General features: G+C 53.3%; 6 protein-coding genes across 6 annotated transcripts; 3 read left to right on the forward strand and 3 right to left on the reverse strand.

Moving 5' to 3' along the window:
• Positions 1-45: 45 nt before the first annotated feature.
• BO80DRAFT_428246 (translation termination factor GTPase eRF3) lies at positions 46-2,691 on the reverse strand. Its single transcript, XM_025720209.1, has 2 exons — positions 525-2,691; positions 46-458 (listed from the first exon to the last, which is right to left on the reverse strand). The coding sequence occupies exons 1-2, from the start codon at positions 2,646-2,648 to the stop codon at positions 402-404; spliced, it is 2,181 nt and encodes a 726-aa protein (XP_025571722.1). The 5' UTR covers positions 2,649-2,691; the 3' UTR covers positions 46-401.
• A 263-nt stretch (positions 2,692-2,954) lies between these two features.
• On the forward strand, positions 2,955-5,652 carry BO80DRAFT_467813 (RanGTP-binding protein). The gene is made up of 6 exons (XM_025722885.1): positions 2,955-3,213; positions 3,271-3,302; positions 3,366-3,423; positions 3,495-3,563; positions 3,622-3,656; positions 3,715-5,652. The coding sequence occupies exons 1-6, from the start codon at positions 3,193-3,195 to the stop codon at positions 5,528-5,530; spliced, it is 2,031 nt and encodes a 676-aa protein (XP_025571723.1). The 5' UTR covers positions 2,955-3,192; the 3' UTR covers positions 5,531-5,652.
• Positions 5,653-5,996: 344 nt separating this feature from the next.
• On the reverse strand, positions 5,997-7,490 carry BO80DRAFT_192044 (BSD domain-containing protein). Its single transcript, XM_025714120.1, has 2 exons — positions 6,402-7,490; positions 5,997-6,313 (listed from the first exon to the last, which is right to left on the reverse strand). The coding sequence occupies exons 1-2, from the start codon at positions 7,351-7,353 to the stop codon at positions 6,027-6,029; spliced, it is 1,239 nt and encodes a 412-aa protein (XP_025571724.1). The 5' UTR covers positions 7,354-7,490; the 3' UTR covers positions 5,997-6,026.
• Positions 7,432-9,718, reverse strand: BO80DRAFT_192052 (uncharacterized protein). Its single transcript, XM_025714121.1, has one exon. The coding sequence runs from the start codon at positions 9,617-9,619 to the stop codon at positions 7,628-7,630; it is 1,992 nt and encodes a 663-aa protein (XP_025571725.1). The 5' UTR covers positions 9,620-9,718; the 3' UTR covers positions 7,432-7,627.
• Positions 9,719-10,190: 472 nt separating this feature from the next.
• BO80DRAFT_192068 (putative pyruvate dehydrogenase E1 component alpha subunit) lies at positions 10,191-11,994 on the forward strand. The gene is made up of 4 exons (XM_025714122.1): positions 10,191-10,522; positions 10,587-10,720; positions 10,798-11,252; positions 11,373-11,994. The coding sequence occupies exons 1-4, from the start codon at positions 10,409-10,411 to the stop codon at positions 11,876-11,878; spliced, it is 1,209 nt and encodes a 402-aa protein (XP_025571726.1). The 5' UTR covers positions 10,191-10,408; the 3' UTR covers positions 11,879-11,994.
• A 115-nt stretch (positions 11,995-12,109) lies between these two features.
• BO80DRAFT_364036 (thiamine-binding protein) lies at positions 12,110-12,765 on the forward strand (the record flags this gene model as incomplete). The annotated part of the gene is made up of 4 exons (XM_025716132.1): positions 12,110-12,175; positions 12,267-12,372; positions 12,543-12,645; positions 12,702-12,765. The coding sequence occupies 4 exons, from the start codon at positions 12,110-12,112 to the stop codon at positions 12,763-12,765; spliced, it is 339 nt and encodes a 112-aa protein (XP_025571727.1).
• Positions 12,766-15,035: the final 2,270 nt, after the last annotated feature.

Here is a 15,035-nt window from a genome sequence, read left to right on the forward strand (position 1 = left end):
TGGTATGGTGGTGGTGGTGGTGGTGGTTGATGTTTGCTCAAAAAATTTGCTGGTTGCAAGCCTGGTTTGATTCCCCATTATAGACACCTTGCATGGGTTGGCTGCTGTCTATGCTACAAACATGCTTCATGCGATTGCTCTTATTAAAGAAAGATAGAATGCGTGAAAGACAGCAATGAGAATTTTATTGGAAGCCAACGGAGCAAGGGATGCAAATCTATTAAAACATCAAAATTCATCATCATCAACCAAACAAGACTGCCATTGGGATATCATCGCCGAGCCTTTTCCCGCCCATACCTCCCTGTCGACAGTTGCTTCGCTCGACTAAGGCCCCGATATTGCCATCGGCCAGTAGGACTGGTTTGTATAACGCAAAAGATATTCACATGTGAACGGTTCTAGTTGTCTTCGCTATCGAGCAGCTTGGTAATCATACCAATGGCAACAGTTTGACCCTGTTCGTAAATTCCCGTTAGCATTGCTCGTGAGCATTTTAGTAAAATAATGTAGAGTCGGCTTACCTGGTCACGGAGGGTGAATCGTCCCATCTGGTTGTAGTCTTCGAAACGCTCCACACAAACAGCACCGGCCGAGCTCGTCACCTCGATACGAGCAATGATGGTCTGACCCTTGCTGGCGAAAGGAGGAGGGCGTTTGCTCCGGCGTCCAGTGCCGGGCTCACACTTGTGCAAGAGCGTAGCAATAGTGACTTCTTCAACTGCAGAGTGCACGTGCATAACACAGTTGTAACCAGCCGTGAGAATGCTCTTGAGATCCAAGATTCTGATCTTGGCCTCGAAAGCCTTGACACAGTTCACCGGACGCTTGGGAGAGCAAAGCACGAACCCAGGAAGAATGTCCTCTTCTTCCACGCCACGGAGACGCATGCGGACCTGGTCACCGCAGGTACCGGTGGCAATCTCGTCCTCAGTCTCACCGTAGAGAGCGGCGATTTCGACCTTGGTGCGGTTGGGCATCATGATGCAGGTGCCGTTCTTCTTGATCACACCGGACTCAATACGACCCTCGACCATGGTACCCATGTCGCGGTACTTCGCACTGATGGGCATCATGAAAGGCGCATTGATCTTACGCTCGGGCACCTTCATGTTCGAGAGGTACTCCAAGAGGGACGGGCCACCGTACCAGGGGGCAAGGTCGGTAGGCACACGGTCCTTGATACCAGTGGTCCGCTGGGCGGAGATGGGCATGAAGAAGAGATCGCTCTTCTTGTAACCAAGGTTCTCCAAGAACTTGGAGACCTTGACGGTACACTCGTCGAAACGAGCCTTGCTCCACTCAACGGTAGGGTCGTCCATCTTGTTGACAGCCACGATCAGGGTCTTCACACCCGTGTTTCTGGCGAGCAGGGCGTGCTCGCGAGTCTGACCGCCCTTCTCGAAACCGGTTTCGTACTCACCCTTACGCGCGGAGATGACGAGGACACCAACATCGGCCTGGGAAGCACCACCGATCATGTGGTGGACGTAGGACTTGTGACCGGGAGCGTCCAGAATGGAGAAGTGTCTGGTGATGGTGCTGCCGTCGGCCGCGGTGACAGGAAGCTGGAAGTGAGCACGACCAACCTCAACAGTCTTACCCTTGGCACGTTCCTCGTTGGTCAGATCCAGGGCCCAGGAAAGATACCAGGTCTCACGACCGGCCTCCCTGGCATCCCTCTTGTACTTATCCAGGGTACGCTCATCCACCATGCCGGTCACGTAGAGAATAGATCCTCCCAGGGTCGACTTTCCGGCATCGACGTGACCGATGAAGACAATGTTGACGTGCTCCTTCTTTTCACCATAGATTTCCTTCAGAGTAGCCTCATCCACATCGGCTTGTTGCTCCATAGCGACGGCATCCGCATTGCGGGCGGCCTTGGCAGCTTCGCCCCGGGCAGGGCTCGACCTTCCAGGGCTAGACCGGCCGGAGGGTGTAGGAGACGACTTGCCACTGGCGGCGGCCTTCTGGTCCGCCTTCTTCTCGGTCTTCTCGATAGCCTTGGCGGCCGTCACCTTAGCGGCCGCCTCAACAGCCGCAGCACCCTTGGTATCACCAGGTGTAGCCGTCCCCGAGGTCGAAGAAGGGGTGCTGGACGCAGGAGCGGGGGAAGGAGTGCCGATCGAAAGGACCTTGGTCTTGGGAGCGGCAGGGGAGTCGCTGGCGCCACCGATGGTCAGAACCTTGGCCTTGGGTGGAGCGGCGGCGGCGGGCTTCGGGGCGGGCTGGGCAGCAGCCTTGGGTTGTTGGGTAGCAGCCGGTGCTGCTTGACGGGGCTGCTGGGAAAACTGCTGCTGTTGCTGGTAGCCACCATACTGCTGGTTGTAGTTCTGGTTGTTGTAGCCACCGGGTTGCTGGGCGTAGGCGCCGTATTGACCATAGGCCTGCTGTTGCTGGTCATAGGCGGGGTATCCGCCGCCGTAACCCTGCTGACCGTACTGGCCATACTGAGGGTAGCCACCGTAGGACTGGAAAGACTGTCCGGGCACAAAGGCAGCAGCTCCAGGCTGGAAAGTAGCAACACCGGGGTGGAAGGCAGGGGCCTGGGCCTGGGGGCGGGATTGTGCGTTGGCGTTCAGGCGGACGCCCTCAGTCTGTCTGGAGAGTTCATCCTCCCAGGAATCGGGGGTCTGGTCGGCCATAGTAAGTGACGCTAATAGAACGGGAGCAAGACAGAACAACCAAGCAGCGTCCCGGAGTAAAGGAGCGATCTAGAAAGGGGAGGAGGGTGAAAGAGGAGGACGAGAACAAGAGGCGCAAAGTGAGGGGCGTTTTTCTGCGGAGGCTCACATCCAGTTGATTTTGCACCCGCTGACTCAGCCGCGTCTCCCCGCCCCCGCGGCTGTGGCGCCTGGCGCCTGGCGCGCCTTGGAACGCGATTTGCATTGTTTGTCCCCGGTCTCCCTCCGCTGGGCTGGATGGCGACGACAGTGACCTCTCTGACTGCACGCGAGTTGTGTATGTGAGCGGAGTGGAGAGCCGGCTTTTTGACCTTTTCGCTCTGGTATATGGTGGGATTTATCTCCGAACGGCAGCCACAGTGGGTGGCCCGTTATCGATAAGCTCTGCAAACCGCTTCAGGGGCGCCACCGATCACTACTAGATGCAAGCAGCTGCCATTGCTGCACATCCTGCTCGGAACATTATTACCCACAGTAAGGGAGGGAAGCTCAACGTGGGATCACCATGGATGCGTTTCTTACGAGGGTATGCTTCAATGCTCATGGCCCTATCGGTGAGGCCCTAGGACTGATCTTGTATTAGCTCACGCAGCAGGCGATGAACTATGCCATTCGGTAGGATCTGCTTCCTCTTGCTTCGTGCATTGCTAGTTATAGAACCAACTAATAGGCTGCCAGCTCTGGTATCGCTATCACGGCCAAATACGCCATCGTTCAGTCATCTCGCTTACTCAAAGTAAGTCAACATGGCTTGACCCCATCATGTTTCATGGAAGCTCACGACTGACTATGTCTTCCTATATGTAGAATGTCGACGATGGCGAAGAGAGAGAAGAGCTACTTACATTGCAGCATCGTCTGGAAAGCAAGATACAGGTCAGCTTTCCTTACGTCTGCACAATATCGGTCCAGGTTTACTGAGACGACTGATTAGGTCATTTCTCCTGCTATTGATATGATTGAACTCATGTAAGTACTGTTGGTGGTAAAGAGGTGCCGTGGTGACCCATAATCTGACTTCTTCCAGTGCCGCCAGAGGTAATACATCGCTGGAATCCGCTGTTTTCCTTACGAAATCTCTTCGATGGGATATCCAAGCTCTTGGGCAGCGATTAGCAAAGGCTGCGTCGTCCGAGGAGCTGTACTTGAAAGGGGCAAATCCCAACCGAGATCGCTCTCAGCACAAAGCAGAGATTAAGCTCATTATCAAAGATATCAAAAAGCTTCTCGTTCGCATCGAAGATGCAGTGCCGCTTATGAATTTAGCCATCACGACGTCGGGTGCCAAACTATCAACCAATCTCCCATCGAGTGTATCTCCGTCTCGATTGCTGCAGGCAAGCACCTTTCTGACTGCTGGCGACACCCAATACTCTATGTATCCATCTCAAGCCGTCCAAATCGGCCCTACATTCACTCTATCAATGTACATGCTTTTTGCCAGTCACCTTCGCCCGCATGACGAGGAAGGCATTCGCGAAGCAACATGGAAGGAGGTTATGCATAAGGCACGTCTGAAGCTTCGGAGAGTGCCTATGGACCTGGCCGCGCTTCCTCAGTCTCAGAAAGAGAACTTTCAGCTACCCGCCGAGGCAAGAATGGACGAGTTCGCCTATCAGGTGCTGATCATCGAAGATCTGGATGACGGGAGAGTCCATACGTTCGACGAGAATGAACCCCAACCTCACAAGTACGAAGGTATCAACTCCGCAGGAATACGTGAAATTCTTCCTATACACGAAATCTCGAAGATCTTCTATGCAGACACGGGCAAGATCTTGAACATCAACACCGACGGAGAAACCAACAACCCGGTTCTCCTCCTGAAAAGAGATATCAATGCTATACCTCCCCGACGAATGGTTGAGCGAGATGAAGCAGAGTCTGGATTCGCTCCTGAGGGTTCTCAGGACGATGAAGAGGTAGATGAAATCCAGGCCCAGCTCGATGCTCAACTGAATGAGGCAAACGCCCTTCCCACGCATGCTAGCTTCCACAAGAGCTCTATACCCGAGGAGTGGCGGTTACCAAAAGATCTGGACCCCGAGTGGATTGCGTTCGAAGTATACAATGAAGAAGACTCGTCGGATTCCGAATCGGAAGCAGATGACCACAATCCACCGTCTGACGAGGGATCCATTGACCCTGAAATGATGGCCAAGCTTTCCCTTCACTCCGACAATTCAGCCACTCCCACGCCGTCTAGACGACATCGGGGCACCTCTCACTTCTCTTCACAACGCACATCTACAACCACTGTTGCAAACCCCCATTTCAGCAACATCCGTACCTCTCTTTCACTCCTGGAGACACTACTCCGTCTTACCTCCCTGCAACAGTTCCAGCAACAATCCCACTTATCAATCAGCGACGAGCTCCTGAACTTCTTCTTAGAAGAATCATCGACCACCGGCGCCGGTGGTGACGAACAACACCGTCAACGACTACGCGCCGACGCGAGGCGCAGGGTCGGATGGGACCCCTACGACGAAAGCCCAGTCAAACGAAGAGGCGAAGACTATCAATACGCCTGGGCACCAGAAGGCACCCCTCTCCGATTCTCACGTGAGACAAGCGAGGTCCCGTACTCGCCCAGTGATAGGGCCCGAGGATATCATCTCCGCTCCCGAGAGAATACCCCAGAGACGACACCCTTGCGGTACGGGCGCTCAACCTCCGTACAATCCGACCTGAAGCGTCATGGCGGTGGGCGCGGAGCATCATCCCTTGCCAACGAGAGATCAAGAGGGGGGTCTCCTCTTTCTCGAAAGTCCACCCCAGGACCCGTCAACGGAGCCGGTTCTGACCCCGAGGGTCCCTCGGAAGATCATGTCGAAGCTTAAACGCCGATATCCATCATGCACAAGCACATGACGAACGTTACGACCACGATACTGACGCACTTAAGTTTGTACATGGGAAATGACACTACACTGTGTGAAATAGACCTTGCATATCAATAAATAGACCACACGCTCTGCAATCTACCCTGAAAACCTAAAAGCATTATAGCAAATCCCAAGTGTATTCGACACAGAGGGAAAAAAGAGAGCAACGCACGCAATTGCTAATACCAAGGGACTATCGTTCGCGAAGAAAAGCAGAAGGGAAGATGATGAAAGCATCGACTATTGACATTCCTAACGCCCGAGGAGATTCAAATGACAAAAGCACCGTAACTCCTTGCACCTCAATCACTCAGGTAAGGGGGAGGGGGGATATCTCTCGAACCAACCAGTGGTCAAGGTCAAGGACCCCAACAAGTATGCAGCAATTCTAGTAGTGTAGCAGTAGATGGACTACTGGGGTTCGATCCAACCGGACTTGTAGACGAGTTATTTACTCCCAGTCATCGTCGCTCTCATCATCCTTGGGCTTCTCCTTGGGGCTAGCAGGAGTGCGACTGGTAGTACCGCTGACAAGATCGTAGCTGGATTCGCTGTCGGGTTGGGATTGCTGGTCGTTGGACCGGCGGGGTTCCGTGGGCTTCAAGGTATCCTTATCGGTGGGGGCGGGGGTTGCAGTCTTGTTAGCGCTGGACTTGACTTGAGGCGTGGAAGGGGAGTCGGTGTTGTCGTCGTCGGAATCATCGTCCCACTTGACTTCTTCCTCGTCCACGTTGACATCTAGAATAGTTAGTTAACAACGTAGGATATAAGGTTTGATATAGTTTATCCCCTGTAAGGAAAGAAAGGAAAGAGGGGGCGGACATACCCTTAAGAAGCTCCTTGCGCTTCTGCTCCTCCGTCTCAATCACCAGACGCAGGAAGTAGTACCGAGACCAAAAGGTCGCATATTCAACCTGCTCAGGAACCAGCTTCTCCATAGCCGAGCGCAGCTCAGGGTACTTCTCCAGATCCGCGGCGATCGCATCAGTCTTATCATCGACATTGAACGACTGCTTAAAAACAGCCCATTCATCACTAACGGGATCCTTCGAGAAGCTCTCCAGATTGGAATGAATGACATGAAGCTGAGCTTCGAACCGCGTAGCATGAATAACCCTCTTCCCCTCCGCATCCTTACTCTCAAACAGCAGCTTATCCGAGGACTCGTTGCTCGGCGGCACAATGCTCACCGCATCACGCAGCTTCTGACCAATATTCATTCCAAACCGCAAGATCGCCTCGTCGGCTGCTTCCTCCGCCTTCTCGATCTCCTTGAGTCGTCGAGCCGCCTCGGCCTTGAACCGCGAGAGGAAACCCTCACTCGAACCAGCCGTCGCCGTCGCCGTCGCCTCATCCCCTCCCTCGACAGCTTTCGGGGTGGATGTTTCCGCTTCCTCCTTGCTCTTATCGGTACTCGTAGTGGCGGTGGAAGGTCCCGAGTTATTGAACGCCGTGCTCAGGGATAAACCCCGCGTGCGCCCGACGATGCTACTTTTCAGATCCGAGAACCCCTTAACGGCTTCTTCGCTGGCAGCGGCGTATTCTTGACGGGCGCCTTCGTAGTAACTTTCGCCCTGCTTGCGGACATTGTCCCATAGTCCGCCTATGCGGGCACCCCAGGGGCTGGCGGAGAAGGCGCGAAAGGTTTCCTGCAGTTCGGCGTTGAGGTCGACGTTGGGGCGGTCTTGGGTGGTGGGTTCGTTCTGGGAGGGTTCCTTCTTTGAGGAGTCGTTGGAGGAGAAGATCTCCTCCTGGATGTGGTCGTAAGCTACATCCATGACTGGAGGGTTGGAGTTCAGTGATGTTCAACTGTCTATCGGTTGGAGTTGGGGGGTATCGTGGATGACGGAGCGGGCGGTGGTGTCAACTGGGCGGTTCCGTTCCCGGGGCTACGACGGCCCGACCGGCCCCCTCCACGTGGTGGAGGTCTACGGATTCGGACAGGATAGTGAAGGATATATATATATGTTTTGGTAATATGGTGTATTTGTTGCCGTTGCTCGTTACCTTCGTCATGAATATAGTGCTGTCACAAGGCCTGTCACATGCTTCCTACGACTCTGGTAAGCTGTAGGGTTCTCCAACGCTATCTTGACTATCCATCAAGAACGTCGGAAGGGGCACGCTCTCCATCACACTCGACGTGAGGATTTGGCTGCCTGACAGTATTCCACGAGGGCCGGAACTTCCCTCGTTATGCTGCTTGTGGAGTCGGTCTGCTGGCTGTGAAGACTCCACTTGCACCACGTCCCTTCGAGCAAGGGGTTCAGGGGGTATCAGCCCCTTGGCTTTTGTGCTGTTTCCTTGACGCGTGATAGGAGAAGACTCAGGAATGATCTCCATCGGGGTCTTCTCGGCATTTTGTATGTGAGTCCGGCTTATGGTTGGTAAGTCTGGCTTTTGCATCGGATGGCTTTCCGTTCTGGGGGATGATGGTGGCGGTGACATGGTCTTTAAGAGTTGGTCATTCGAATCCTCAGGGAAAAGCTCAGCCAATTTCTGGGAGCTCAAAGTCGGTATTGTCCCAAGGGGAAATTGGGTGGCTGGCATTCTCTGGTAATATATAGATGCTTCCGAGGCTGGGTTTAGTTCCGGAAGCGGTAGTTCCGACAGGGGTGGTTCCGTTTCGACGTCTAGTTCTGATGGGTTCATGGGCGGAAGATCCTGGTCTTGCGAGTCTTCTTTCGAGGACTCACAGTCGAGATCACCAGTTGTGAGCTCATGGTCGATTGGTTCTGGACTTTGAGAACCCGGAGCATTGGGCAAATCGTCTTCCAGATCGCCAAAGTCTGTCTCCGCATCTGTCTCGTATATCACTGTTCGTTGTGTGTTGGCGAGACCTTCTCTGTCGTCTAAGGTCTCTGTGTTTTCTTCGAATGTAGCTGGCTTATTAGGAGACTCCGCTTGACCGGCCAAGGCGTTGAGGGATGGTTTGTTGGTTGGATGTCGATGGGATAGTGGCGAGTTTGGCACAACGGACTGTGTCAATGAATCATCGGGGAACGGCAGCATCGGTTCTGAATCCGGGACGGGTTCCTCTTTGATGCGATTCAAGGTAGGCGATTCTTCCTTGATGCAACGACCGGCGAAATTCGCAGGCACGTGCCTTCGTGGAGAACGAGTGGCGCTATGGAACTGAGTAGACGTGATGATTGCGAGGCCGGGACTTTCGGGGGATTGAGACGAAGGTATTTCGAACTTGAGTCGTTTTTGCGGTGTGGTTGGTCCTCCTGTTGTCCGTTCCTGATCCTTCGCAGCCTCTGCTGTGACCGGCGCGCCCGGGTCATCCTTGAGTTGCCGCCTCTTACGCTCGCTCAAAGCTTGCTGAGTATGATCAATTTGCGGAAGTCGGTCCTCATTAGCTTGGGTGTGCAATTTCTGGGCATTCCGATCATCATTCTTCTTTGGAGTTATGTAGGTATACTCCAGCTTCACATCATCATCCGGTTCGATCTTCAGATAACGTCGCACATAGTCCATTTGCGTGAGGGTTTTATGCCCCTTCGCCTTGTCCTTATCCTTCTTACTGCTATTGCTGCCTTCGCCGCTTTTTCTGCGCTTCTGTTTCTTCTCGCCTCCGCCCTGAGAGCTCCTTCGCTTTTGCTTTGAGGCGGCATCCTTTGCACTTTGCTCGAACTTCACGCCGCGGGCCCGATGCGGCTGCAGATGACGCGACGGTGGCTGAAAATCGGCATCCTGATCGGAGTCGTCATCAATCTCAATCACCTCGTGACTCTTCCGCGGACGGCTGCGGGATTGATCGTCGATATAGTCGAGATCATCATCATTCGACCCCGGGTCCTGGGAGATCGGAGTGACAAAATCAATTTGCGTGAGAGTCGGTTGATCCTGTAGGCCGGTGAACGAGGCTCTCTTCCAGGATTTCGATGATGCCGAGGACGCGGGGGGTTCTGTTCTGGTCAACGCACCCTTGGACGTGCTGGAACCTGTCGTAGGGCGGACTCTCGGGGGTTTGTCTGCAGTTTGGAATTGTCCCAGACTAGTAGTATTGGCGGCTGTACCCGGATTCTCCCCTCGTCTCATCGCAACTCGGAATCGGACGTGTCGTGTAGAAGTTCGCGGTGAGCCATAGGCGTTGCAACGGTGGTTGTCGGATCCTGAGCATGGCTGATTAGATTAACCCAAACCGAGTAAATTGATTCCTGGGTCAGCCAACTCGCGTCACGCGTTTCAGCCCGTCATCGGTCTGTGCGCCCCAGGCATCAAGGCAGCAATACTGCTGGGTCGTTCATACTTCGCCCAGATTTGCTCTTCTATACTTCTGCAGCATTCCGGCGAGACTTGCATATTTTTCTGCCGGTGTCGTTTGACCAAGGGCCAAACCTTTATATCCATCCAAAAGCTACTAGCGTGCCGTAATGGCCTATTGGGCTAGTATACAGCCCTAGGGTGCCAGTTTTCAGCCCTGCTAGCCAGACTTTAGCTGGCAACCGACTCGCCGCTAAGCAGAGAGCCAGAGCAACAGGGGAAGTTCCTTCAGTTGAACGGCAGAAACAACAAATCTGAATGCAGCTTGACTCCTTGGTGCACCATGCCGAACTCTCATTGGCAGTCCAGTGATTGGTGCTTGATTGACTTACTCATGCAAGCAGATTGAGTTCAGTATTGCGTCACTACACGATTCCGGGACTACCAGGATCCCATACAACTAGAGGATGGACTCTTCAATTTTCAGTTTCAGCGGTGACTGAAACGTTCTTCACAATATCCTCACTCTCATAGAAGACCCCATCCAACTCTACCCCGACTTTCCCATTCAAAAGCCCGTCCAACAGCGCCCTACCCAGCACCGTCACGCTTCACAAAAGAACCATGCTCACACGATCCTTGAAACCCAAGGGACGTTTCCCTCTCCCATGGACACGTCCAGTCCTGCCATACCGGCGATGCATGGCCCATGTCTCCAACGTGTCGGACATTCCTTCAGTGCGTGCAATCCAATCCAGGTCGCCCAGGAACCCCCTCCACCTAACCCACCCTCCCCCTCCAGGAAGACACCAAGCCCTTCAACGTCCCCATCCCCGAAGACAGTTTCGAAACATACAACCTCGACCCCCCACCCTACAGCGTGGAAACAACCAAAAGCCAACTAAAGCAACTCTACCGTGACATGTCCCTGATAAGGTCCCACCCACCCCCCTCCCTCCCTCCATAACCCCCCCAATCCAAAAAAGCCTAGACCGCGCGATTAACTTTCCCAGACGAATGGAACTAGCGGCCGACAAGTTATACAAGGAACAAAAGGTTCGTGGCTTTTGCCACCTGTCGACAGGTCAGGAGGCCGTGGCGGTGGGGATCGAACACGGAATCACCCGCGATGACAAGGTGATTACAGCATACCGTGCGCACGGGTTCACGTTGATGCGGGGTGGAAGTGTCCGATCCATATTAGGTGAGTTGCTTGGTCGTCGGGATGGCATCTGTCATGGTAAGGGTGGATCTGTGCATATGTACAGTAAGAATTTCTTTGGCGGGAATGGGATCGTGGGTGCAAATGTGCCCTTGGGCACGGGGATAGCCTTTGCGCAGCAGTATGATGATACAAAGACGGTGACAGTGAATGTTTATGGGGATGGGGCTGCGAATCAGGGCCAGGTTCATGAGTCTTATAATATGGCTAAGTTGTGGGAGTTGCCTGTCATTTTTGCTTGTGAGAGTGAGTTTCTCCCTCCCCTTGGCCCCTCCCTCCCTTACTTATCTACCTATTCATCCACACGCCTTATCCATCCCACACCCCAAGATCATCATACTAACCCACACCCCTCCTCCCCACCAGACAACAAATACGGCATGGGCACCTCCGTCGAGCGCGCCTCCGCAATGACAGAATACTACAAACGAGGCAACTACATCCCTGGACTACGAATCAACGGCATGGACGTCCTGGCCGTGATATCAGCAATCAAATACGGCAAGGAGTACACCCTGGCTGGGAACGGACCATTACTGTACGAGTTCCAGACATATCGGTATGCGGGCCACTCGGTATCAGATCCGGGGACATCCTACCGGACCAAGGAAGAGGTGCAAGCGGAACGGGCCCAAGACCCTATCACGACGTACCGGGCGAAGTTGATTGATTGGGGCGTGTTCACGGAGGACGAGGCAAAGGCGATGGATAAGGAAATCCGAAGGCATGTCGATCGTGAAACACAGGAGGCGGAGAAGATGCCGGCACCGCCGACGAATCTGGATGTCTTGTTTGAGGATACCTATGTTCGGGGAAGTGAGCCTCAGCAACGGCGCGGGAGAACCGTAGATGAGACTTTCTACCGGGGTTGATAAGGGCAGCCACCGAAACTCTAATTTGGTGTGGTGGGTGCTTTTCATAGTGAGCTCATAGCATGTGCTTCGGGTTAGGAGAGATGGTTATGCTCTAATTCCAATGGACGTCATTATGATTGGTAATGCTTAGGATAGAAAATAAAGGTCGTACGCTTCTGAAGGCTGTCATCGGTATACTTGACCAAAACAACACCTAACGTTGCGGATCGGTAGCAGATTATCGTCGACATGGCTTCTACTAATGCACCATTGACTACCCCTGAGAACTGCACTGCAGACTTCTCTCTCATCCCGGTATGTTATCTCTTCTTTCAAGGTGTTTGTGGGGGGTCTCCAGCGATGCAGCACAGCCTAGTTGGACTGCATTCTAAGAATCATGATCTAGATCGGCTCTCAGAACGCGTCGTTCTCAGATAAGATTGCGGATATCCAGCGTCTGATGCAGAAATCAGGCCTCAAGTATCAGATGCATGCCACTGGAACTACTGTTGGTATGTCTTCTGCCGCGTTCGGGTGTTCTCGTTGTTTGAACGGACGCTGTCGCCGTGATGGTCGATACAGAACCCAAGCTATGCAGGGTAAATGACTGCGACAGGGTTCCGTCATGTTGCGTAGTTCACCTCTCGGTCTTATTCCATAGTGCTAATGGCCATGGTTAAAGAGGGATCGTGGGACCAGGTATCCCAGATCATCGGATATGCCCATGCCTTGATCCATCAAGAAGGCATAACCAGAATTCAGACCGACATTCGCATCACAACTCGGTGAGTCTGCTTAAAGGTCCTGCCAGCTTCCAAATGATCATCTCACACAGGTATAGGACGGATAAGGTGCAGCCGATGGAGGCTAATGTAGCCTCCGTGCAGAGGGCTCTGGCGACTTGACGCGGTCGTGGAAAGACTGCCTGGGTGCTCGTGGGATGATGTGCGTCTTGTGTGTTCCAAATGCCTAAGCGTTGGTAAAAGTCAGTAATTTAGGATGTCAAGTAAATGACGATACCGTTAGCAAACCTCAACTCCTCAGTCCATCGGCGTCCTACTATTTGCTGGAGTATGTTCATCGATCTTCCTGCTGCTAGGGGACACAGGGACATGTGATAGACTGGGCAACTGGGCAACTGGGCACCGTATAATCGTATATTAGCGCTCTGTTATGGAAGGAGGACTCGGCCGACCATCGGCCAGCAAGCTTCCAGCACCATCGACCGAGGAGCAAAGTGAAAGAGAAGCAGAGAGACGACGATAATGAACCTGTAACAGCGCATCATGGTGTGCCCATTATCGTTTAGCCCCTTGTACTACGGCAGGTTGGATTGAAAGGCGCATCTCATCATCGCGTCCCGGTGAAAGCGATCGAGCTCGGGTGTACGTATCTATGCAGAACACGTATTAGCGGAGTCACTAAGGCTATTTTAGGACATACTGTCGATGGCTTGGTGTCCTATCATCGCGACGATGGCGGGGTAGGTTGAGTCTGGATCGCTTCACATGGGGGTAGTGAGGCTTTGTCGCGTTAGCATTGTCGGGTCCGAGGTTCTCCGAACCTGGCGAGAGGATTCTGATGATTAAAAATTGGCAAAAGAGCCAATGCAACTAGCAGGAACCTTCTGCATCCCGGTGGATACGGGAGAGACTGGGTGTCTGGTCACCATGGTCACTGGTGAAATAGGAAGCATTCCGGGCATGTGGACGGCCAGGTTGGTGTGACCTGGCCGACCAATTCCAGTGGGTGCTGGTTGAAACGCAGACATATTACCGGCCACCATGGACCACGGACGGACCCTGTTGGCTGACAGGAAGCTTGATTGCAGTCCCAAGGCCATGGTCTAGGAAGGCCAGGGATAAGGCCCATCCTAGGACTGGCCTTGCCTGGCAACTGCATCTGAACACGGGCGAATTTGGGGGTGGGGAAGTTTACCTGAACCATCCATGCCTGGGATGGTTGCTATTGCTGACTTGCTGTCGGGGGCTTCTCCTCTTAGTGCGGCCGCTTCTCCCGCAAATCCACCCACAACGGAGGCATTGTATGAAGTTAGAACTTAGGAGTGGAGGACATGGATGTCGGACAGGAAGGAGTGGGGGTGGCAAGTCTCAGGGAGCCAAAGAAAAAAAGCGAGGTGAGATGAAAGTTGGGTTGGCTGTTGTCACTAGTCACCCATCACGGGCAAAAGTACGAAGCAGGAAGAATAAACGATATGACAGGAAAGTAAGTGAAGAGGGACGGCGTCTAGATACCATCTAGACTCCCATTCTGCCTTCATATGCCCGACCTAGCAACGATCGACAGCGTGGGTGTTCCATCTTCTATATGTTTAGACCTTAATGACTGGGATGAGCATCCCGGACGTCCGAAAACCCCCCCGGTTCAATCCTTCCCCCAATCCACAAGAATCCACTCAATCCACAAGCCCGCATCTGGCTTCCGCAACAACGACACGACCACTCTCTCGGGACCCTCCAGGCTATCTGTCATGCCAGAGACAGCCATCTACTGCATCGGAACCTGCCCAAAGCAAGCGATCTCGGATCTTGGAGGAAGGGAACCGGGAGTTTATCTTGGGTATCCATGTCCGATAGACTACAGTACCTATTTGGCATGGTGGAAGCTAAGCTGGCCAGAGTCAGATCGCCAGCACGACAACAAGCACCCCGTCCGGGCTTTGATACTTGAAGCAAGAGATCCCGCTAGCATGGCTCTAACATCCCGGCCTATACTGGGCAGGGTTAGCCATGCACGCTATCTGCAATGTAACATCTTTGCTTTTTCTTTTAGGCATAGAGACATGCAGACAACTGAAACCATCAGCCCCACAGCAGTGGGTGAGCATTTTGGTAGAAATTGTACCTACTTCATTTTCCGGCCCTATACGTCAGTGATACGGAATATAGAGAACTGCAACCCGCATTGATGATCTGCCTATGCGTGCAGGGGACGCGATCTGGTGAGTGGTGACAGCAGGGCCGGATGACCCCATAGAGAGAGGTGTGTTCCACGTAGCCCTGATAGTCAGTTATGTGGAATCCCTGGCAGAGAATATCTGTGTTGCACTCAGGTATGAGATAGGGATTCTCGCCTCAGGCGGTAATAAAACATGGCCTCGTTTTGGGACCACGAGCCCGAACCAGAAGCCAATGCTTTTTTTTTACTCTGCGTG

The sequence above is a fragment of the Aspergillus ibericus genome (assembly GCF_003184845.1).
Source record: "Aspergillus ibericus CBS 121593 unplaced genomic scaffold BO80scaffold_45, whole genome shotgun sequence".
Taxonomy (NCBI): domain Eukaryota; kingdom Fungi; phylum Ascomycota; class Eurotiomycetes; order Eurotiales; family Aspergillaceae; genus Aspergillus; species Aspergillus ibericus.